At 35.1% G+C, this 26449-nt stretch overlaps 1 protein-coding gene across 2 annotated transcripts in view; it reads left to right on the plus strand.

Moving 5' to 3' along the window:
• The window catches only part of LOC145662274 (hemolymph lipopolysaccharide-binding protein-like), a 219999-nt gene extending 194390 nt beyond the window's left edge, over positions 1 to 25609 (plus strand). For both annotated transcript variants that reach the window (XM_081727676.1, XM_081727667.1), the window contains exons 3-4: positions 22954 to 23220; positions 25347 to 25609. In XM_081727676.1, coding sequence (XP_081583802.1) covers positions 22954 to 23220; positions 25347 to 25510 — 431 coding nt within the window. In that variant the 3' untranslated portion in view covers positions 25511 to 25609. The remainder of the gene's footprint in view (positions 1 to 22953; positions 23221 to 25346) is intronic.
• Positions 25610 to 26449: the final 840 nt, after the last annotated feature.

A 26449-nucleotide genomic window follows, 5' to 3' on the forward strand; every position in this document is an offset into this window, starting at 1 on the left:
TAACTAAATTACAAATATGTAATACTTTACGTAGCGCAATTTGAGAAAATACAACTTTATTTTGCTTTTAGCAACATTGTTTATCTAGTGATATTTCAGAGTATCTAGAATTTCCCAACTTTGTACAAAATTTCAGCATTTTTAATATATATATATATATATATATATATATATATATATATATATATATATATATATATATATATATATCACATAACAGGGGAGGGCTATATGGACTATAGCCCCCCTTAACGCTCAGGTATACACTGGATAAAATGGGTTTCAATCCTACTTTCTTTACACTGGATAAAGCGGCAAACCATAGCCCCTCCTTTGATCATATACTGGGTCCGCGGATATATATAGCCCATTTTGGCCCATTTTAATTTTTCCACGAAGATATCTCGAAAACGGTTGAACATAAATGAACCGAACAAAAACTCAAATAGGAAATGCCATAGGCCACACCGAATGGTGTTGTCGCGGCGCCTCCCGGGGCCGCTCTTCATGGGGTACCAGAGCCAAACTTTAAAATTTTAAATAGAAACATAGGGCGAATAATACCTGTTCCATAGGTCTTTAAAAAGTAAAAAGCGTTGTGGCAAAAGATTTTTCACATTGGTCACCGTATTCAAGATGGCCGCCAAGACATTATGCCTGTATCTGATAAAACGTCCAGTACCACTAATATGAAAACAGTTGGAGATAAACGAACAGTCAGAAAGTGAAACAGGAAAGGCATGGGACGCGTTGAGTAATGTTCTCGCAGTGCTCCCACGGCTGCCTTTCAAGGGGGCCAAACTTAGAAATTTTAAACAGAAATATGGGTCAAGTGATACGTTGTTGGATATGTACATTTTGAAACACTAAACAGTATTGTATCAAAAGATTTTTCATATGGGTCACCGTTTTCAAAATGGCCGCCAAGACATGGTACCTGTATCAGATAAAACGTCCAGTACCACTAGACTCCTAATATGAAAATAGTTGGAGATAAATGAACAGAATAAAACTCGTATAGGAAAGTACAGAGGGTATTTATCATTCCACGGATCGAGTATAATGCAACGGAGAAAAAGATTATTAAAGTATAATTGACATGATGCAAAAGGGGAAATGATAGAAAATTATCTTTCCGATCTGTCCGTAAGTGGGTGAAGCGGGAATGAATGGTAAACTCAATTGAGAACCTCACTTTTATTTGCAATAGATATGGTTTGTCTGAAACACTTGTGTGTACAAATGACTGGTACTATAATGAATGAAAATAAAGTGAAATAAGGCGAATAAAAATAAGGTAAAATTAAAGTTTAACAACATTTTGCCCGCCCCTTCGCCCCTGATAATTTAACGCAATGCGTGCAAGATTTTTGGGACATATCTGCATCAGTATGTACCGTTTCGTTACTAAGGATCACAACTGAAATTGCCGTTTAAAGTTATTCGGAATGTGACTGTGGACATCTCAGTGAAACTCATATTCTATCACACGCAAGAAGACATAGAAGGAAAAGAAGCGAACCAATATCATGCAGACGACTGTTGAACAAAATCAACGTTTGTAAACTTTGTTCTGAAATTGTATTGTTCGACAAATTGGTTTCGCATTTCAGTTGATTCATTTTTGCATCAAATCATTGCCCGCAATCAAAATGGAAGGTACCATTTAACAAGAATTTTACATACTTTATCTCATTACAGAGACATTTATCTCGTATAAAAACACATTTCAAATAACTTTGTTTCGTAGATACAATTTGCAAAAACTAAGGCTCTGATTTGCAATTTCACCGATCCTTCCCACTTCACTCACTTACGGAGTGAGGTTAGGATAAATTTATAGGAGTTAGATTTCTTCCTTTCCATTATGGCACTTTCACTCTAATCATCTTTTCGACTGTTGCAACATTCCCGAGCTATAGAATGATAAATACCCTCTGTGATTTCCTATTCGAATATTTGTTCTGGTGTTTTCATGTTAGTGATACTGGACGTTTTACCTGATGCAGGTACCATGTCTTAATGGTCATTTTGAAAACTGTGACCCATATGAACAATCTTTTGCAACAGCACAATTTAGTTTTTAAAATATGTTGAACGAGGTATCACTCACCCCATGTTTCAATTTACAATTTTGAGGTTGCGCCCTGGACCCCCATGAAGGGTGACCATGGGAGCCTCCGCGACAATATCAATCGATGTGCCACATGACATTTTCTATTTGAGTTTTTGTTTGGTTCATTTATGCTCAACCGTTTTCATATTAGTGGTACTGCACGTTTTACTCTATCTGATAGAGGCAACGTGTCTTGTCGGCCATTTTGAATACAGTGCCCGATATGAAAGGTCTTTTGCCACAACGTTTTTTAGTTTTTCAAGGTCTATCGAACGAGGTACCACTCACCCCTTGCTTCCATTTAAAATTAAAATTGGGCCCCGGGAACCTATGCAGGGCGGAACTAGGTGGCACCGCGACCATATATATATATATATATATATATATATATATATATATATATACACTGTAAAAAATTTTTCTCGAGGTTTCCGGAAAAATACGGGCAGCTCCGGAGGCAGAGACGTTTCCGAGGAATTTCGGAAAATGTATTTTTCCGACTCGCTAAGAAATTTGTAGGTTTCCGAAAACGATCGGAAAAGTTTTCTGGCTTGGGTCGGAAAAGTTTCCGAACATCTTCCCGAGAGTTTTCGGAAACATACGTGTTTCTTAGTGAGTTGGAAAATTGCTGTTTCTGAAATTCCTCGGAAACGTCTCTGCCTCCGGAGCTGCCCGCATTTTTCAGGAAAGTTTTCATACTAAAACCTTTCCGATTTCCTTCGGGAACATCCTAAAAAATATTTTCCTTACGGAGTGATGCATGATTTTAAATTTTATATGGCATGGAGACCTTCTGAATAAAATGATTCACCAAAGATGCTAATACAATGTATATCATCTTTTTTTCTTCCTTCTTCTCTTTTTTTATTTTGATTGTCTTCGATTCTGCAAATCAAACTAATATGTCTCCCTTAGAACAACATTGAAACTTTTACGCTAATTAAAAAGAAAAATAGAAGTTGTCGGCCATACGTGCTTCTTGCATCTTTGATGGATAACAAAATTCAGGACTTCGTGCTGCATAAAATGTGAAATGAGGCATCACTCCGTAAGAAAACATGGTGAGCCAAAACGGGTCAAATATCGTAGAAAAGTGAAAAATAGAGGATAGAACTTAAATAATTTATTTGTTCTAAAATCACTGTTCTTTTTAATCTGGCCTTATATTTTTGAAAAAACATGAAGTTTCATTGTAAAATTTTAAGACCAAAACCATAGCATATATTTACCATTATCTTAATTCAAAAAGGCCTATATCTTTTTAAAATATCCATATGACGTAGAAGAGTGCAATAGACTAGTCACCAAATGATGATTGTACGTCACATCCTTAAAGGTGAATATATTAGATTTAAGAATTCTGTATGTACACTACAGTCTTTCTCAATTTTTTTTTCGTGCAGATATATTGAATGAATCCATATGTAAATACATTGTTTATATACACTTCCGTTTCTGTAAATCGACACACATTGTAATCTCACATACAGTTAATCTCTTCAACTGTAATTCTGACTTTAGTTTGATTCTTAAATTTTGCTTTAAACGTAAATTTCACGAATATATGGATGTCATAACTGTCGAACACTTCTATGATTGCGCGTCATGAGTTAGCACACTTAATTCAGATACTTTACTTCATTTCACTTTGTATAGCAATGGTTAATGACTACCTTATGGGGAAATTTGTGCTTAAAAGGTTAGACTATTTTTTCTTGTTTTTCTACGTAGATACGCACCACACAAGTAAGAACATATGGTACTTAGTTTATTTACACACGGGCCTATTAAAATAATATTACAAATTTGTTAATTAAAGTTTACAAACATGTGGGTCCGTACAGCAAATGTGCTTTTTTTTTTTTTTTTTTTTTTTTTTTTTTTTTTACTGTGAGGAAGCGTTCTGTGTAGTCGAAAATGATTGGATTTACATCTATTGTAAGTATTCAGTCATATTTTGAGAACTAATTTGAATTGGAATTTTTCTGATAGTTTCTAAATACCATATTTTTCATGTGCGAACCAGTAAAAAAAAAAAAAAAAAAGTTTTCCTTGTTCAACATGTTCCCATACTTTTAGAGAGAACGAATGCAATTATTTTTACAAATTTAGTAAAACATAAATTTGAAGAGTGAAAATTGCGTGACTATACCAGAAATCTAACCCGTGACCTTTGGACTGACTTTCCAAATACGGCATCAGTCGATCCACCTTCCAGATTTTTTAAAAATCAACTGATCATTCCTCATTTTGCTGAGCACACGAATTTATTCGTAATTTTTTTTAACCCTTACCAAAGTAGACAGGAACACGAACACAAATATATCTAGGACATTTAAAATTCCAAAGGCTCTCCCACCGGGAATCGACCCGGGGATCACGTACACAAAAGGTGCACGCGCTACCGTTAGACAAGTGGGAATGAATACCAGCACACAACGTTCACTCTTGATGTCGATATTCGGCTGTCAAGACCACATGAGGAGTAGTATGACTTTCATGTCGTGGTAAGACTACCTTCGTCTGATAATAGTGACGTGTTTATTTTCTAACACAGCATGTAGGTTTTTCACTTCCGTTCTGTCATGTTTCATTTCAATGAGGCAGCCGCTTTTAGGGAACCTCCCTGTTATCTAAAATACCTCCTTAGTATTAAAATGTATCTTTAGAATATTTTCATTACTGTTAATACTTAAATTCTACGGAACACCTCAAGAACGATTATTTAACATACAAAACTACATTTGCTGAAAAACAAATAGGCCTAGGGCCTATATATGGAAGAAATTTGTGCTTGGATCCGTACATAAATCTGTACCGCTTCGCCAATTGCTACCATTATGCAAACACGACAGTGATTTACTAACATAAACTTTGCATAATTAAAAGATCATATTTACGAACACCAATGCTATGGTATTTTCTGGAATAAAACATAACCAATTGGTAATGCAAATGTAAACTTCAACCGTTGTTATTGTTTTGGGCAGAACTGGCACGGCGATGCAAATGTAAATCTATGTTAAAACTTGTGTTTTCAAAAGTTATTCAAACAGAGTAGCGAAGAGGGGATTTCTTGCTCACGTAGATGTTAAATAAAGTAAAATGGTAAGACGTGGCAATACGATGAGCTAATCTATCCTAACCTTACCTACTTTATCCTTCATTTCTCTGGGTTGTGGTTCGATTGCCGGCCACGCAAATTTGTTTTAGACATCATCGTGCCCGTATTTTTCCCCATGGTACTCCTTTCCTCCCACATTCTAATTCCACCAATTCACCATCATCATACACTTCCTTCATCGTCTCCCTTAGTCTAAAGGGGAATAATCTTGGGACGTTAAACCGAACTATTTCATTTAATTTTTCTACCCTACTTGTGAAAATAATGGTTAAACGTTGAGCTAACGTAACCTAACATACTCTACCCTAATTTACATTTGAAAATAACGGCAAAGCATTGAGTTAACGTAATTTAATTTAATCTACACTACTCTACCCTAATATTCTCTACTCTTCCTATCATACCCTATACTTATGGTATGCCTATACTTAGCGCATAAACCGAACGTTGAATTTAAGAAAATATAGTATTTCCGTGGAGTTTAGCGTAGTTTGTAGCCAAACATTATTTAAGAAAAAGGGACTATTTACCTTTACTTGAACATGTCGCTTAACAGGTGGATAAAGAATTGTGATCTGTTAGAGCACAGCTTTTTTTCCTTGAATATTTGGGCCCTAGATATCCATATTTGGTTTGGTTTCGAATTTATCATCCCCATCAGCAGAGAGGCTTAATGTAAGATCCGAACTACATGAGCTCCCACGCCATCCCGCTTATCCCCGCCCCCCCAAAATGCGCTATTTTTTTATTTTATTTTATTTTATTTTTTTAAATATCAGATACAGTTTCCTTTTCAGTATTTGATAATTTTTTTTCCCTTAAAGATATGTCTGTCTAGTAGCATTAAAACACATTTGCCTTCCCGAAGAGTCAACTAAGCCCGCTTTCTTCCAATATCTAGTACGAAATGCTACCACATTCTATGCAGTTTTTTAATTTTATTTTTTCAATTGTTACTGCACTGTTTTAGCCAATCAAATATATGATATTGCATGACATGTCGTAAACCTCATAGTTTTATACAACGTCCGATTATTCGTGGATAAGTTAATTCTTTCTCACAAACTGTTGGTGCGACGATGTAAGATTCTTACCGAAAGATAAAAATAATCAACGGTTTATCCTATCCGATCATAATTGTTGGTTGGTGCAACCGAGCGTAACTGTGCAAAGTGTGAAAACGAAGTTAAAATTCAAAACAGAGGCAAATACGATGTGAAACATATTTCGTAAAAAAAAATAATAATAATAATAATAAATAAATAAATCTGAATATAACTAATTACTGTCAGTGCACAACATACTCAAATTTAATTTGAGTGATACTCAAAGTATAGCATGTATAGGTGTGCTCTTCCATTATCCTCATTTATGCGTATACCCCCGTCGCTGACGTGCCTGCTCCCTACGGACACACCATCTCGCTATCGCTCTAGACCCTCTGCTGCGCTCCTGCTTTGCCTCGGTTAGATAGCATTCGTGCTTTTTAGTGACCACTTACAAGTTGGTTCGTGGTTTATACACTAGCTCCTCATTTGGTGCATGTTCTGCAAAAATGCAATTTTAATGTGTGAAAATTTGGTAGAACCGTCTGCTCGAGTAATGCTCCAAATATCCTAAACTAACCTGACCAAAACTAACCCAAAGTAACCTAACCTACCTAAACCATAAAAAAGTACAGAAAATATAGCAAGAAAGTCTATAGACGCACCCCCTCGCTCCGCTCGGGCCCCCTTGCTGCACTCCTGCTCTGACTCGGTTAGATAGCATTCGTGCTTTTTAGTTGCCACCTACAAACTGGTTCGTGGTTTATGCACTAGCATCTCATTTAGTGCATGTTCTGCAAAAATGCAATAAATATGTGAAAATTTTGTAGAACCGTTTGCTCGAGTAATGCCCCAAATATCCTAACCTAACCTGACCAAAAGTTACCCAAAGAAACCTAACCTACCTAAACCATAAAAAAAAGTACAGAAAATATAGTAAGAAAGTCTACGGACGCACTCCCTCACTCCGCTCGGGACCCCTTTGCTGCGCTCCTGCCCTGACTCGGTTAGATAGCATTCGTGCTTTTTAGTGGCCACCTACAAGTTGGTTTGTGATTTATGCAATAGCTCCTCATTTAGTGCATGTTCTGCAAAAATGCAATAAATGTGTGAAAATTTGGTAGAACCTTCTGCTTGAGTAATACCCCAAATATCCTAAACTAACCCAAAGTAACCTAACCTACCTAAACCATAAAAAATACATGAAAGTATAGCAAGAAAGTACAAAATTTAAGCAAAATAATCTTGCCCCCAGTTGCAAAACTATGCCATAGTTTGTATGCCATATGTGTACACTGTATTGACACTGAGACTTGCTGAAGTCATTGTGAAAGTAATAATGAAGGCTCTCATTTAGTGCATGCTCTGTTAAAAGAAATACTAACCTGTACCCTAACCTGGAAATCTAAGAAATATATGAAAATTTGGTAGAATCGTCTGCACGAGTAATGCCGAAATCACTTATATTCACACTCTCATGAAAAGTGTTTTACATCGTATTTTGCCTATATATATTCTTTTCGGTAGGATTGTCTGCTCGAGTGATCCCTATTATAGAATTGGGATAATTTTTAGAACTAGGCCAAAATCATTTAAAATCACCATGTAAAAATTATTGCGGAAATTTTATGTATTTTTCACCATCCTAGTTTATGCGTATGCCTCCCGTCATTGACGCGCCTGTTCCCTACGGACGCACCCCGTCGCTCCGCCGGTCCCCCCTACTGCGCTTCTGCTCTGACTCGGTTAGATAGCATTCGTGCTTTTTAGTGGCCACCTACAAGTTGGTTCGTGGTTTATGTACTAGCTCCTCATTTAGTGCATGTTCTGCAAAAATGCAATAAATGTGTGAAAATTTGATACAACAGTCTGCTCGAGTAATGGCCGAAATATCCTAAACTAACCTAACCTACCTAATCCATAAACAAATACGGTACTGAAACTATAGCAAGAAAATACAAAATTTAAGCAAAATATTCTGGCCCCCCACTTCCAAAAATATGCCGTAGTTTGTATGGCATATGTGTATACACTGTATTGACACTGAGACCTGCTGAAGTCATTCTGAAAGTAGTAATGAAGCTTCCCATTTAATGCATGCTCTGTTAAAAGAAATACTAACCTGTGCCCTAACCTGGAAATGTAAGAAATATGAAAAAATGGGTAGAATCGTCTGCACGCGTAATTCCGAAATTACATATATTCACACTCTTCGTTTACGAAAAGTGTATTTCATTTATTTCCCATGATGCATCAGTATTCAGTAAAAAGTTTCCGAGTACCCAGGTAAAGCTAGTTTACCGTAAAATAAAGGAAAAGTAACATCAAATTATGGGAAATGTATTAGAAAATTCCTTTAAAATAAAGAAAACTTGTTTCCGATGATGAAAGGATTCTATATATTTCTGAACACACCGAATCCTTCCTGATTTCTTACGGAAAGTGTCTTATTTTCGTTAAAATGGAGTAACGTTCTGTTGATTTGTCCGGAAACCTAGACTTTTCTATGCAATATCTTTCCCCGAAGATGAGAAACCTTCCCGATATTTTTTACAGTGTATTAGGGTGATCCTTAATTTTCGATTTCCGAATTTCTTTGCTCCCAACCCCTAAATAGGTTCCATGTCAGACCAAATTAATCTGTGAAAAAAAAATGGGCTCAATCGAAGAATATTTAACCGACCCCCAAGCGACCTAAACATCTGAATGCATTTACAATGTATAGTATATGGCAAAAGTTTGTAATAAACTCTTGTAACGTAAAAATGGCTGAGGGAAAGGAATCATATCTTGGATAGAGGTTGTAGAAGTAGATCCATACCTGATACTGAGTAGTGACCGAGATGAGGCATATCTTTACGTCCACCATCTTGGATTCGGGCACAGAATTTTAAGTAGAAATGACCTCGTATGATATATAATTTTGAGGTAGCTTTTGACGACAAACAGACGTCTGACTTTATTTTCCACTTATCTCTGAACATGTAATAATTATCAACTATGGAAAATAAAAGCTCCGAAGTAATAAAACTTAATATTCTGTGAGTTTATATCTCTGTACGGGCTGCAGATTTTTATAAGATTATTGAATAGTTTCCCTTATTTGAATTAAACCATAAAGTAAAGAAAGAAATGCACATGGCCATCTACTTGGAAATAAGATGTGAACTTTCAACGTGGTTTGAATATATTGAAAAACATTGTGGTGGTGAATTATGTTGCAGAGAGAGGTGTGAAACTGATACAAGAATGCGGGAACATTTTAACAACGGACGAAAAAGAGAAACAATACATAAAGCAGATAGTCAGTGAACACAGAAAAAAGTATCCAGATGCCACAAAAATTGGCTTAATGATGGAGTAGAATTTGGCTAGTTATCCACAACCTTCAGCTTTCTTTTATTATCATTTTAAACATTCATTATATTATTTATGTAATATCATTTCATATAAATAATTTCAATATAGGTGGTGTGTATTTCGACGGGATGTAATTATATAACAACATATATAATTATTTATTTCCTTGTTAAAAGTATGTAATAGTTTATTAATATTTCAGTAACCTATAAAGAAAAAAAACAATATTCAAAGATAATAAACTATTATTTCAAAGCTAAAAAGAATTAAATGGCCAGAGATAAGTTGAAAATATAGGAAGATATGTTTTTATAATGAAAGTTAACCAAAAACGATGTCACAAAACATCATTTCCATTTAAATTTTGGGTCCGAATACAAAATTGCAGACTTCGAAATGGCCGCCATCATGCTATTTCTCAAGGTCAGATGTGGATTACTTCCAATCCTTGTATCCAAGATTTGGTCCCTTTCCCTTCAGCCGCTTTAAAGTAAGAAGGGTTTATTCCAGACTTTTCCTATATATTAACATATTGGATATGCATTCAAACTTTAGGTCGCTTGGGGGTCGGTTAAATATTCTTCGATTGAGCCCATTTTTTTCATGGATAAATTGGGTCCGACATGGAACCAATTTAGGGGTTGGGAGCAAAGAAATTCGAAAAAAAATCGCCATGTAATTAAGGACCACCCTAATATATATATATATATATATATATATATATATATATATATATATATATATATATATATATATATATATATATATATAGAGAGAGAGAGAGAGAGAGAGAGAGAGACAGAGAGAGAGAGAGAGATTGGCAGACAGACAGAGAGAGAGAGAATTCTATTTGCATCAGCAGTGGATTTTGTTTCCGGAGAGGCTTGAGAAACGAGTAAGAAATATTTGGGTTGTACGTGCAATGCAAAAAATTATCACAAATTTATTTCGGGAGGGGTTTGAGCCCGATAACCACCCCCTAAATACGCCAATGTACATCAGTCAACCGTTCTCATATTATCTAACATATCAACGAAAAAATTTTGAGTGAAGGCAATTTTAGTATCAATCAATATCAATATTCGAGACGAGACCGAGACTTTCGAGACTGACCTAAGTCTCGTCTCGGTCTCGTCTCGATTTATAGAGGTCTGTCTCGATCTCGGTCTCGTCTCGGTATTTAAAAGTCCGTCTCGGTCTCGGTCTCGTCTCGGTATATAAAAGTCCGTCTCGGTCTCGGTCTCGTCTCGATAATTCGAGACGAGACCGAGACGAGACCGAGACTAGTCTCGGTCTCGGTACCATCCCTAATGGTCTTCCAGAACGTTCGCAGGTCATCGATACTGATAGGGATTACTTTTGATCTTCCAGGTACGTCTTAGGTGACATATTGATATTCGAAGGTGGTGAGTGAGAAAGCGATAGAACTTTCTTGGTTAACTTTATAGATAGGTTCTGTGTACAAGGGCTTAAATTGAAATAGTTATAATGATTGGTGCCGGGCAGTAGTTCTTGGTTAAACATAATTAAAAACTACCTGGAATATAATTTATGGAGAAAAGTAATAATAATAATAATAATAATAATAATAATAATAATAATAATAATAATAATAATAATAATAATAATATTAATAATAATAATAATAAGCTTAAAAAAAGTTTTTTTAATTTTCCGAAGGAAACCAAAATTTTCCAGCTTTTTCAGCCCTCAGAAACACTAGCTGTAACACATTTTTTTTTGTTTTGTACGTTGTATCTGGCCCCACTTCAAAAAACGACGGGCCCCTCCTTCGTAAACCTGCTGGCTATACCCCTGAGAAGAGGATACTTTGGACCAAAGAATTAATATTTCAACTTTCCGCCTTCCAATGCTATATGTTTGTTCTCTTTAAGAAGAGTACTTTCATCCCGACCGTGTCATACATACAGCAAGACACGGAGAAGGCAACGTCACTGTTTGGGCATGCTTTACAGTATACCAAATTGATAATTTAGTTCAAATCAATGAAGTAATACACAAAACGTGTTCCATAACGTTTAATTAAAGCATGGAATTCCATCAGAACGCCGATTTGGGCAGCAACTTTTTACTAGAATAGGTTTATTATCTCAAACGTTTTTTTTCAAACTATGCTGTAATTATCTGCAATGCAAATAAGATGCTTACATCACCAACAAATGGAATAGTAACAACAGTCACCAGATTTGTTTCCCATCTATCTCTTGTAAGATTAACTTCACAGAATAGCCCATAAATAGATGTCAACGAATACTGAAGATCTTTGAAAGGCTCTTCAGAGCTACTGGAGTTGCATAGTTTCGCAAAGGTTAGCTAAATTAATAGAAAAATGCATGAGAATGGTAAAGTTGCTATCAGTGCTAACCGTCGACATTTAATGGAATACAAGCGTACTTTGTCTTCGTGGAAACAGAACCGTATATTTTAATTTCTTAATATGAGCAATAACGTTTGTTTTACGGAATAAGTCCAACTCATTGGCTTTTGTTTTTTATTTGAAAATTCTGAGAAAGTCAGAAGTGTCCTCAGACTTATGACAATGACAATGTGTATGTGTGTGTGTGTGTTTAGCGAAAGAATGTCATGTGTAGATTCTTTGAACTTAATGACTTCTAGAAATTTTCAGGTTATTGCCAACGTACTTTCTTGGTATGCACCAAATATTTTCTTATCATAATGTAACTCATACAAGATTCTGAGGGTTTCTTAGGGGGTGTACCTAACAAGTTTTTCTTCAGGGTGGGGCTCCAAGACTTTTCCAAGGGAGAAAGACTTTTAGTAAAACGAACCGAAAGCCCAGATTCAGAATATGAAAGCATTAATAACTCACCATGTATACGCTACATATATATCTTGAACATTAATATTATTATGATATTATTTAAAGTTGAAACATAGGTTTTGGCCCTGAGAAAAACTGGAATCACAGGGTATCAGGACATTTGCAGTACAATGAGAAAACCAATTTTTCTGGGACATTTGTGGTACCGTTCAAAACGTTCCCTTAGATAGTGGGACATTTGCGGTACACATCGTGGAATGTGTATATCCTGATGATATATGATGAGACAAACTTCCTGTTTTCAGATGACACTACAGAGGAAGGGAGAATGCTAATATTTTGCAGTGTGAAGGGAAGACAGCATACAACTGAGCATCCTACGTTATTTATGGACGGAACATTTAAGTGGTGTAGTCGGTAGTTTGAGTAATTATAGACAAAACAAGCAGACATAGGAAGTAACTTGGGAGAAGCAAACATTGTCCCTTTGATCTTCGGCTTCTTACCAGTAAGAGATAGTAAGATGTATCAGAGATTTTTCAGTTTGGAGAAGGCTAATATTAATGATTGGAATCCGAAATTAATCAAATTGGATATTGATAGAGCTGTGTTAATATCTCTAAGAACACTGTTCTCGGAAACGCACATTAGTGGATGTACTCCCATTTGAATCAGTGTTTGTGGAGTAAGGTTTAGGAATTAGGACTCCCAAATGACTATAAATCCTTCAACAGAGGTGAGATTTTTCTCAGAATGTATTCTGCTCTAGCATTTCTCCTTGTAGATGATGTCGATGTTTGAGACTTTCCATTATAGAATATGCACCACATCACGAAAGACTTGACATGTTTTTAGATTATTTTGTAGAACTGTAGTTACACACTTCCAGTACTGACATATCCATAAGGAACTGCTCGAATAACACCACAGAACGAATAATGTTAAACAGTCAAACGACAGACTCAAATCATTAGGTAATCAACTCCTAATGTGTACTGTTTGGTGAAGTGTCTAAAACATAAGGCTGTGTACAACGATTACCTACAATATTTGAAGCCAGAACTTTAAACATATGTCAATCCATTTGAAGTGATCCAGAGGTGGTTGCTCGACCATTTTTGAAAATTATGAAACCTACGTAGTTGTTTGCTTCATGTTTTAAGACTTAAAAACTGTGTTTACAATGTGTTTGTCTGAAGCGGTTTGCCAGTGGTGGCTGTGTTTGCTTCGTGGTGCGCGCCTACTTTCACGATTGTAGAGGTTAACAAAAAGGTTCATTACGAAAACAGTACTTGGTCTAGAAGGATAAAACCAAAAGCATTTGACTGGTAATGGATTGAAGTAAAAACTAGGTACATAGATAAAAAATATTTATCTAGGTATCTCCTTTCTATGAGAAACTTATAAGTAAATGTAAACATCAATACTGGTGTAATGTCACGGTATCATTAGAAAGGAGTACGTTTCACTTTTGAGAGGCTATAACGTTTGTAGCAATAAAATACACAAGAATGTCGTCTATTTGCCAAAAACATATAAAACATCACTACGTTCTGTGTTAATTTGAGATTTTTATCATTAGTCCCATCAGAGTTATTTGTACTCAAACTTCGGGTTATTCAACAAAACCGGGATTTTAAAACAATCATTAAAACATAAGGGTAAGTATATTGGAATCAATATTTTTTTCTGGTAAAACTACTGACATATATCTTGATATCGCAAACTAAATCAAACCGTGTATATTGCTCCTTCCTACTTACAAAACATTACAAAACGTGAAATTGCACCAGTATTAATGTTTACATTTACTTGTAAGTTTCTCATAGAAAGGAGAAATATAGGAAAATACTTGTAGACCTAGTTTTTACTTCGATCTATTACCAGTCAAATGCTTTTGGTTTTATCCTTCTAGACCAAGTACTGTTTTCGTAATGAACCTTTTTGTTAACCTCTACAATCGTGAAAGTAGGCGCGCACCACGAAGCAAACACAGCCACCACTGGCAAACCGCTTCAGACAAACACATTGTAAACACAGTTTTTAAGTCTTAAAACATGAAGCAAACAACTACGTAGGTTTCATAATTTTCAAAAATGGTCGAGCAACCACCTCTGGATCACTTCATATGTTTAAAGTTCTGGCTTCAAATATTGTAGGTAATCGTTGTACACAGCCTTATGTTTTAGACACTTCACCAAACAGTACACATTAGGAGTTGATTACCTAATGATTTGAGTCTGTGGTTTGACTGTTTAACATTATTCGTTCTGTGATGTTATTCGAGCAGTTCCTTATGGATATGTCAGTACTGGAGTTCTACGGGATGCGCGTTCCCCTCTGGTGCTTGGGGTCCCGGGTTCGATCCCAGCCTCCGCCAAGTGAACTTTGTGGTGGACAAACACCGTGTGCGTGGGTTTTCTCGGGGTTCTCCCGTTTCCTCCCACTTTATTCAATCCACCATTTCATTCATTACTCATCATCACCGTCTCCTTTAGCCTAACCGGTATAACCGTGGGACGTAAAACTCAAAGATTTCATTTCATTTTTACAGTTCTACAAAATAATCTAAAAACATCTCAAGTCTTTCGTGATGTGGTGCATATTCTATAATGGAAAGTCTCAAACATCGACATCATCTACAAGGAGAAATGCTAGAGCAGAACATATTCAGGTATATACGTAGGTTTCATAATTTTCAAAAATGGTCGGACAACCAATTTATTTTGTCTGGATCACTTTAGATGGATTGACCCGCATTGAAAGGAAACGTAGACGACATCAGTACATAAGATAGACAGAAGAATAGAAAACGTATTTACTGAATATGTAGTCTAGAAAGGTGTCAAGGAATTCTTAAGGAAAATGGCACACATTCAAAAGTTGGAGTAATTTTTGTTTGTTCCAGAAGAAAAGCTATTTACTAATGTACTAACTGAACTCTATTATAAATCAGAAAAAACAAATTACTAATTCATTGAAAGTTGATTTTCAATTTGTTTCTTATATTTATTCCGAGCTAGATCTGACCAAAAGTCCGTAAATATGCTTAGAATGGACAACTGATGTGTCAAATCACTCCGCTAGCAAGTTGCTCTTCGGATAATCTCGTAATACTTACGCGTAATTACAAATATCTCAATACGTTAAAAATTAAGAAAGAATACTATATTTCAACTCTAAGTAACCAATGGCAAATAGTTATTGGAAAACTGTTAAGGAAACTATAAAGTAAAAGTATATATTGTAGAAGTTCTCTTTAAATATTAAAGTTAGGCGTACGACCAATCAGAGATAAGGATTTATTTACATTTTCCAGTTTTAGCTAATCATAAACAAGCATTTGTTTATATCTTTTTCAGGTATGTTTATCATGTATCCTACTAATTGTTCTTTCCGTTTTGTGTACAATGATTAGAGATGCAAGGGCTCGGAAAAAACCGGCTTTTTTTGGAAAAAACTCGGTTTTTTCTGCTTCGCTTTTTTGCTTGGGAAATTTTGGGCTTTTTTCAAAATACTGCTTTAAATTGATAAAACAGACTTTGTATCGCTTCTCTATAACACAAAAAATCATTTAATTAGTGGTTGATGCTGATAATAATATAAAACATCGAAAATAAACTATGAATTTCGAAAAAATATTTCAAACAATTTTTCTTCAACATATTTACATTATGAATTCCACAGGATTAACCAATGTATATAATAAGAATTTTTAACCTCCTATATACAAAAGTAAGCAGAATTGGCAAGAACCGTGGTTGTTTTTGAAAATGCCAAAAACCCGTTTTTTGGGGGATGTTTAAACCAGGCTTTTTCGGTTTAAACCAGGCTTTTTTGATTTAGATTTTTTGCTTTATGTATTTATATTACATATTCACAGAAATAAGTTTGTTTCGCCTTGATGTTATTATGCAACAGCGGGGTTATGCCGGAAGAACTCCTACAAGCTTAAAGAAGTGCGGTCAGTAAATTTCTTAAGTTGAGAATCTCCCGCCCTAGCCATTGGGAAAATCCCGTCATTACTTGAAATGTAAGACAATAACGGGAAAATCCTGTTATTGCTTTGCATGTAAAATTTAAAGGTCAACGTACCATAATCAGTACGCTAAAACTGAGGTATTAAATTACAAATTTAGTACGTAGATATCATTGAAAGTCCAATCCAAGCTAATGTTGGAAGCTACGTAGGCAATCGATAAATTTTGCCAATTTCTATCAATATATTTAAGCAATCTTGGCTTCTTTATAAAACAACACGCATTTAGGCATGCAGAAATATACAATTTGGTTTGTTTCGTATATTTAGGATTAACATCCTTACGAAATACCGAGGTTATCAAGGAGAAGACTTTCGCTTAAACTGACATCCGAACCGCTACTTGGGTTACGCATGAAAGGTTTGTGGTTCGACCGAGAATTGAACATGGGACACCTTGATTAAAAGGTGAAAGGGAAATAAAACTATTGCAGGTGGTTTGATATCTGGAAACGTCACCATGAAGTTCACACGATTTGCATGTTTCATTCTTTTTATTTTTGTGGATTAAACCAGTTATTAAAATAAAAAAAAAAGTTGGTATAAACCAGTCAACCCTAAAAGTAAACACTTCTTTTTAAAGAATACACAAATAACTAGCAAAATAGTATGTAGTATTTTTACTTCAAAATATTCCATACCCTCTTTTTGAAACAAAATAAAATAAAAATAAAACATAAGAGAAATACTTAGATTTATATGATACACTTAAAGGCTGCACATCTAGAGCTTTTGGTTCTGTATATTCTTGAAATTCTACAGTTAAGTTTTATAGAACCACCATCACAGTTTACCCAATCCTCAAGTTTTCTGAATTTTTAACAAGAGGGATTCAACATATCATTACGGAACTCCCCCCCCCCCAAAAAAAAAAGACTACGGAATATATTTAAGTTAAGCTAAATACAACTGCACAACAAACATGACTGAGTGATTAGCTTTTGCGCTTCTATCGGTAAGTCCGGGATTCAACCAGCATTCGACCATTCTGACAAAGCTTTTCTTCATTCCATTTGTGAATGTAGAAATAGTGCGTGTATTGTAAGTTGGGCGACTTCTTTTTTTATTGTTTTTAAATCGTTATTATTACTAATTACCAGCAGTGACGGTTTTGCGAAGGTTAGGGGGGCGGTCTTTCGGACTGAAGCCCGTTCCCCAAAGTTACGGAATGTCTGCATGAAACGAAATATCTATTATTTATGCCTTTACTCATAAACTTTAAGCTCCCGTCAAATAAAAATTACGAATGTTTAAAAAAAACTAAACATTAGTAAGAAACCCTTCCCAAAATACTTTTCTAAATCCGCCACTGATTCTCAGTATAAAATGATTTTAAAGTTGTATCCGGAAGATTATTGCTAAACATATAAACGAAACGAAATATTAGTTATCCCTGTACTCATAAACTTCAAGCACTTCCCAAATAAAATTAGGACTTTTTAGGAAACGAAACAATCAGAAAAACCCCTCCTAAAGTACTTTTCTAAATCCGCTACTGATTATTTGTATAAATTGGTATTCAAGGTTGTGTCCGGAAAATTATTGCTAAATCACTTCAAAGCTACAGTATAACAGAAATGTGGAAGTACGGTTTGACGGATATATTGAAAAACGTACGCTTTGACGGATAAATAGAAAAACGGGCAAGTTTAACTTTTGCGCTAGAAGCTAGAGTACTAAAAGCTCTTAGAAATGAAACACGGATGGCAAACTAGAGAAGAAAAAAGATGTCGATAACTCAAAAGTTAAAATAAAGTTAAATAGCCTCTAAAATTACCCTCAAATACTACATTTTTCATGTTAGCTTTAATTCGTAAAACATGTGCTCCATTCATCTTGATGGTGAATTTCAGAGCGAAATATCACATTCAGGTCATAGAATTCTTATCTAACTATAGAATATAGTATAAGAAAGCTATTTAGATAGAAAAATCATGAAGTTGAAAAAAGCCAAAATTTCCAAAATTCTCGTTTTTTTCCCCAAAAAAGCCGGTTTTTTATGTGAAAAAAACCATCGATTCAAAAAAGCCGGCTTTTTTGCATCTCTAATAATGATACTTATATTTGCATTTACATGTTCTTAGGTATTGTGAGAGAGGTTTATATTTATGTATGGCGTGTTAATAATGGTTTGTATTCTGAAAGATTTTTAATCTGTTTTTAGTATGCAAAAAGCCCTCCCCCTAGAACAACTTGTGGCTACACCAATGTGATAAAACTTGGTCTTTTCGTAGCAGTTGATACTGTGTGCCTGTCCTCCAACTGAACACCCGAAAATATCCTCTCTCAGATTGGATAATAAATTATTTTGAATAGTACCGCAAATGTCTCAGTACCAAAAATATCGATACTCGAAGTACCGCAAGTGTTGCGCTTTCGGAAATGTGCCAATATACTATTGATAGGAAAATATTTATTTTAGGAAGCCCATTTGTTTTGCTTCATCTTTGTTATGTAAATAAAATGTACGGACTATCGTGCTGAACTCTCTTACTATAATTTCTTAAGCTAAATCTTGTTATGCTACAGATATTACTGAAACATTTATTTATGAAATATGAACGAAATTCGTTTTCGGAAAACTTCGTTCGAACAAAAGTCAACCTCGAATGTAAACTACCTTTTCTGCATTTTTAATGACAAATGACTATCACGTATTAGCGTTATTTATGCAATATTTATTTATGAGATATTAACAAAATCGCATGAGTCTTATTTTAGGATATAGTAAATAATAAATAAATAGAAACCTACTTTAGGAAATATTTTCATGACAAGTGATTTACGCAACATTGTTGGGTTACTAATGACACACGAATAAAAATTACCTCCAAGAATAAAAATTACCCCTTCAGGATGTTTCCGAGACAAATGAGATATGCCATATTGCCAACGAAAAATGTATTGATGAAACGTGAATAAAATTGCCTGTGTCGTTTCTTAAGAAAATAGTCCCGAAACTCCCCTCCCCCAAGAATAGACTACTTTTTTTTAATTTTTCCTTAAAGAAAAAAGACTGGCACATTGATTTATGAAAAATAAACGAAGTCATTTCAGCCATTTTTTAAAAACAAAAATTCAGATTTTTATTTTTTATCCTTCATCCAATTACCCTTATTTCCTAGGGTATGACGAAAATTCAAAAATCTCCCAAGGAATCTTATAAAAACTTGGTCTCGGTTTGTTGAACCGTATGGCCTCTAGGCGAGTGAACATCTTCGTATACATCTGGACGAACGGACAGACGTATAAAAATATGTTTTTCGGCATATAGAGGACATGAATTGTGTGCATCAACTGAAATCACGAATTTGACTTTTCTTACGATAGTCATACCTTTTTCTCTACTATCGTCGCTAGAAAGTAAAAATATAAGAATAGAGAGAAATCAAAGAAAAAAAATAAGACCACGATAATTATGCAATAGTATAATAGGCTAATAAAATAGCTGCAGTCAAATCCAGTTACCTAAATGTGAATAACATAGTTCATGATTAATCAGGATCAATAATGTAGGCAGAAGGGTTGACTCCCTTTTAGTACTATGACACCGAAATGCATTTTGCTTTCAGGTAGTATCTTCCATTTGTGACTGTTTTTTTTTTTTTTTTAAATATACATGTTACGACTCTTTTCTCACGAAAAACCAAACCTAGCTTTAAATCTTTAAGTTTTACGTCCCACGGATATGCCGGTTAGGCTAAGGGAGACGGTGATGATGAGAAATAAATGAAACGGTGGAGTGAAAAAAGTGGGAGGAAACGGGAGAACCCCGAGAAAACCCACGAGCACGGTGTTTGTCCACCACAAAGTCCACACGGCGCTAGGTGGGATCGAGCCAGGGACCCCAAGCACCGGAAGTGAAAGCTCTACCACTGAGCCATCGCGCCCGCTACGAAAACCAAACTCTTCAAAGACATGTTTAAAGGAAAACTAAGTTCTCATAAGCTGTATTCTTAACCTAACACAAAAATTCAGCGAGGGGGAGCATGGTGTCTCAGTGGGAGAGTGCTTACCTGATCCTTGGTCCAATGCCCGGACAAGTAAGTTTGTGGTGAACAATCATGTCCATGGGTTTTCTCGGGATACTCCCGTTTCCCCCACATTCTCATTCCATCAATTCTTCCATCATCATTCACTTGCCTTAATCATCGTCTCCCTTAGTCTAAAGGGCAAAAATGTAGAACGTTAAAACTCAAATATTTTATTTCATTTCATTTGCAAGATTTCAACTTATTAGTTATATACTGTATTAGTTATATACTGTATCTTTCTGGCCTCTTTTACGCTACCACAGGAATCAAAATTTATCACGTGTGGTGCGAATAAAGTGCATTATAAATAAAAGTAAGGCTTTAAATTTTATTAGTTTTTTATTATTATTTAGCTCCGGTTTAGCCCTATTGTTAGCATGCATGAATTTGGTGTGTATGGTTCCAGGTTTTATTCTTGCTGGGAGCACTAAAATTTTCTGGTATTGACCCAAAGTCATGGGGCAATTGGGGAGTTACCTAGATTATAGGTAGAAAACTTTTATCGAAAAAGCTAAAAATAATGGCAGCTGGGAACCGATGCGCTAGAAATTCATCATCCAATTGAATGTGAGCCATCTGACTGATTATAGTCTTTTATGACTGTAGTCAGGAAGTTAAATTTATTACTTCTTAACAAATTTAGCACTATTTCAATACATATAACTAAACAAAACTGTAGAGAATTTAACTTCTTTCTTATCTCTCTTACCTGCAATTCACATCACTTCTATTTATTGAAATACACTAAACATAAATAAACTTCTATGTACTGAAATAACTACGTGTCATAAAATGCCTATGAAGTACTCTGGCCACATAATGCTTGGTTTGTGTGTATGTACTGTGACTTAAGACATTTCTTCGTTAACGCAATTGTGAGTGCTCTCCATATTGAACTAATTATTGCGTTTGGGCAGTTTTGTATATATTATTATGTGTTCATACTGTTTAGAATGTTTTCCTTACATAGCTATTAAAAGTGACTCACTCATCAGATAAAGGACATACTACTGTAGCTAGAAACATAAAATTTGGGCAGAAAACTATTGCCATGAAAACAAATTATAAGAAAGGATTTTTAAAAGTAGATATGCTAAAGTAGGATAAAGACGTTTCACACCTTTTTTCAAAAAATGAAGTACTTCACATTAGGAAGATAGACTTTGGCATGTGAGCTTTCCACTAAAAATAGCTGAACTTATGTTTAAGCGTTTTTGAAAATTCCGCTCTTAAATAGGGAAAAGAGAATCATTACTATCTTATAAATTTTGATGCTTTATTATGTGACAATCAATTAGAAGAGTAGAATTCAGCATATAAAGTATTAAATCAAAAACGTGAGAATACATGCTTCGGCAATTTAGCTTCTAGTTGGAAAAGGTAACAATTTGGATACTATTCAAAAAGCTATTCTTTACGCAGAAGAGTTTTATGTTAGTATACGTTTCAGTTGGAGATAAGAATTCTGGTACATATACTTCTAATTGAAATTTTCCGAAACTTCGGATCCTAAAGGGGACAATTCTGATTATTAAAATTTTCGATTCCTTATTCAGAAAATGCTTAAGGTGAAAAAAATGAAATTAAATCTTTAAGTTTTACGTCCCACGGTTATGCCGGTTAGGCTAAAGGAGACGGTGATGATGAGTGGTGAATGAAATGGTGGAATGAAGAAAGTGGGAGGAAACGGGAGAACCCCGAGAAAACCCACGCACACGGTGTTTGTCCACCACAAAGTTCACTTGGCGGAGGCTGGGATCAACCCGGGACCCCAAGCACCAGAGGTGAACGCTCTACCACTGAGCCACCGCGGCCCCCCTGCTTAAGGTGAGTTTCACTTAAGTTGGAGAGGTGAAATTTGATGTGTATACAAATAGTAACATAGTAATGAAACAATGAGTAAACATGTATTCCAGCGTTTTCGACATTTCGCTTCGAAAAAGCAAAAAGAGAGGCAATTCTTTCCGGTTTTACAATAATTTAAATGTTATTCTTTTCGTGCCAAGAACGGACACTTCTATATGCTCTATTCCAAGCATTCAATAAGCATGTTTAAAAAAGGAACTAACACTCGGACTACATTTGGGGAAGTCAGGAATTCCCTTGTTTTCTTCGTCGTGGGTACACTTCTATGTTTAACAGTGAGTTTAAAAGTAATCCCGAATAAATTTTAGGGAAAATCTATTCTAAAAATCGACATACGTTCTGAGTCTATTTTCTAATATACTGGACAACTGTACTTGTTTCTTAAAGTTTTATTGATTGTTAAGAAAAGTGTCCATCAGTATGCTACTTTATACAGCTATGAAATTCTAGAACAATGGAATACTTTTATCCTGAGCTTTTATGAAGTAAATTTAATTAATCTGAAATTTGAGAAAACGTAAATATTTCAATACTAATAAGGGTCTGAATAATTTAATTATTGCAGCATTAACCAAGGCTGAAGATGAATGGTTTGTTATTCCTGACATTGGAACCTACTTGTATGTGAGAGACCTGGAAACATGGGACACGGCACGTGAGATCTGTAATCTAAAAGGTGGTCACTTATTAATTCTGAATTCAGCTGCTGAAAGAGACGCTATCATGGAAATTCTGCTGAGCGAAGGTGTGCCTCTCGGTCAGAGTTCAGTGCGCGGAGTTTTCATTGGCGTTAGTGATCAAGTAACAGAAGGAGTGTTTATTACAGTTGAAGGTATGTAATGTAGTCAGAAGTAAACCAATATTCTTTTTGACACTAACTGATGTTCATATTTTTTAATATGGTGTAGTTTGAAGACTCATTCTAGTAGATACTATAAAACATTTAAAGATTCTGGACCATATGCAGAGACTTTAGACGTATGATTAGCATCATACTAAAGACCTGACTACTGCAGGAAAGATATGTTAGTCAAACTCTTTAGTATGGCGTTAATCACGCGTCAGAACGACTCTGCATAAGGCCCAGTAAGTTTTGTAAGGCTAGGATAATTAAAGAACTGTCATAATACTTGGATGATTACCTAGGTATACCTAGTCATACAAGACTTACAGAGCCTAACTTAAGGTTTGAACTTAGAAAAAGTCATAAATTTATGGAAACATTGTATTTACGAAATATCACATTCATCTTGTCAGTTCAAATATCTCAAGGTAAAATTAGAATGTTCTACATGTAAGTATTTTTATCCTTTCCCTTCTTCCGGTTCAGGTTCTTTTCTCCTTTTCTTCGATACTTCGGGACATGATCTAATCAGCACCACCTCTGGTTCTCTGTAATTCCCTAACCAGTAAGGTATCTCATTCTAAACCCATTAAAAAGGGTAGGTGGACCTCAGAGTACATTAGAATAATGGTAGAACAAAGAAAATCCCGCCTCCAACGACGATCAAATCGGGATACGTAACTTATAGGAGACCGTCTTGCAAACTACACTATTGAGGCTAACAATGAAAATAATCTGTGGTTGTTACATAAAAATTAAATAACTCTAATTAGACGTGATTACTTTAAATACCAAGCTTTATAACATTATTTAAACCATAAACACACATTGTAATATCTCACATTAAATAGATAAATCTTCAGAAGTTATGTAATCGAATATTGTCATTATTCAATACAAAGTAGTGTTCCTTTACTGAACATAACATCCGAGCCTAACAATACTTACGAGTTAGTTAGTTTTTTTTTTTTTTCAATTCTCGGGAGAGGAACACAGTGCCTCAGTGGTAGAGCGCTTACCTCTGGTTTGTAGGGCTCCGGCTCGATCATCGGCTAGGTTAGTTTGTGGTGGATATACACCCACTTCCTCCACATTCTCATTCCACAAACTCTCTCATCATCATTCACTTACCTCCAGTATGAGAAACTTGATATTATATTTGAAATAGTTAAGACATGCTACCTTGATTCAAAAATAAATGTCATAACTAGAATCAAACACTTGAATATACGAGCTCAAGTTCAGGAAAACAGCTCGGAATCTTATATTTTGGCTACTTCCTGATCACCGTGTCTGTACGAATTAGCGGGTCTGAGAGGAGAGGTGCAGTTTCAGTTGACCAGAACAAAAGTTATAATCACTCCGAACTGTTCAGTTACATCAGGTAGTGCTTTTAAACCAAATTTCTGTAAAACGTATTGGCTGATATGACACATCCTCAGTTGGAAAATATATCAAATCACTGAGTTTGTTTGAGTAGGGTATTGTTAGATCTATTTGAAAGTTAAAGAAAGTTGACATAGGAACGAGACAATACAGCATTGATTGGTCTTGATTTCTAATCTCATGCGCTATTATTCATTCGTGAAATATGTCTCTAATTAGAAATAAATTTAAATCTTCCCTTTCGTAAGTCTAAGATTTCCAAACTATAACATGCTTAAGTACGGAAAGTCTTGATTTGGCCATCTGTTTGCCGACAAATGTCTGCGAAAACGGAAGGCGATATCGAGAACATTTTAAATGTTTATTAATCGTTCGAAGAATATTTTACATGTTCATACTTATTCCTTTGTTGAAACTGGTAGCGGTTGGTCTTCAGGGTTGTGTCAAAGAATATTGAGAAATGTTCTTTTGATGTGCATCATGCGTTCAAAAACAGTTTCATTTCTATCCTGATAATTTTATTGGAACCGGAAGTAAAAGATTTTGTGGTTTTAATACTAAAAGCTCATACTACGGAAATTTATCGAAGGTTGTTTATGTAATGTACCGATATCTACCAAAAAAACCCAAACCACAAAAAAAAAAAAAAAAAAAAAAAATCAACGAGAATAGAAGAAAATATGAAATATATTTCCCCACCTAACCTTCGTTACTTTCTATTCTTTTAGGGCAAGCTTTGTCAGAAACGGGATTCGAAGAATGGAAACCTGGTGAGCCTAGTGACAGTGACCATAAAGAAGATTGTGTTAAATTAATGTTCCCTCTTGGACAACTCAATGATATAAGGTGTTTCCTCAGGGAACCATTCATGTGTGAGAAGAGAAACGAGTAATTTCTATTTATTGCAATATCAACGTGTAACTAATTTATTTTAAGTTGTTTTTGTAATAAATCATCTAAATGAACAAATAAAATGATTTTAATAAGTTAATACGATAAATAGTTATTAGTGTTAAAAATATAAGATTGCTAATGGTAACGAAATAGAAAATGTTTTGCGTTTTTATGCCGAAACCAAAATAAACCTTTTAAGCAAAATTTACCAACTACCGTGTATATCTTTTCTCAGTAATTTCATATCCACTTTTATATTCGTTTCAGTTCCGGAACCAGAACCGATTTTCTCAGAAATCAATTTCGGTCCTAGCCTTGGAACACATTTCTTTGGAAAATTGGTTTCGCTATCGGGTCCATTACCTTAGTGTCAGATACTTTCACACAGTTTCCTCGCCTGGAATTGCTTCTTTAGAAACCGAAATACAGTGGAACGTATTTATTCCTCTCCGCTCTATTACCTTTAACAACGCTGTATTTATGGTATTTGTTGACATAACAAAAGTTTACTTTGTATAGTTCCACGAACTGAAGCCTGCACTTAAGCATGAACAAAGTGATTGTGTCTATGAGTGTAAAATGGTTATTTCCTTCACAAATTGTCTTCTTTAGATTAATTGGTGTCGATATTTTTCATAATTCGTTGCCCTGTTACTCGGCCCGACACATCATCTGGACATACTGTTAATCTCATTTGTATGAAATTTACATTTGCACTGTATCTCTTGTACTCTCCACCATTATTTTCGTCTAGGGTTCTGCAATCCCACTTTTATGGAGGCGATATAGTACGGTACGAGATAGCTCCTTTGCCTAAGGTGACCTTGCAAGATAGTCTGTACACATACCAACTACATCATGTGGTTATAGCCCTCGAAAATAGGAGGTTAGTTTTAATTTAAAATAGGGCTAATCCTTACGCGTAATATTTCTCTCT

Source organism: Thermobia domestica, chromosome 1 (assembly GCF_964235325.1).
Source record: "Thermobia domestica chromosome 1, izTheDome1.hap1.1, whole genome shotgun sequence".
In the NCBI taxonomy this organism is placed as follows: Eukaryota; Metazoa; Arthropoda; class Insecta; order Zygentoma; family Lepismatidae; genus Thermobia; species Thermobia domestica.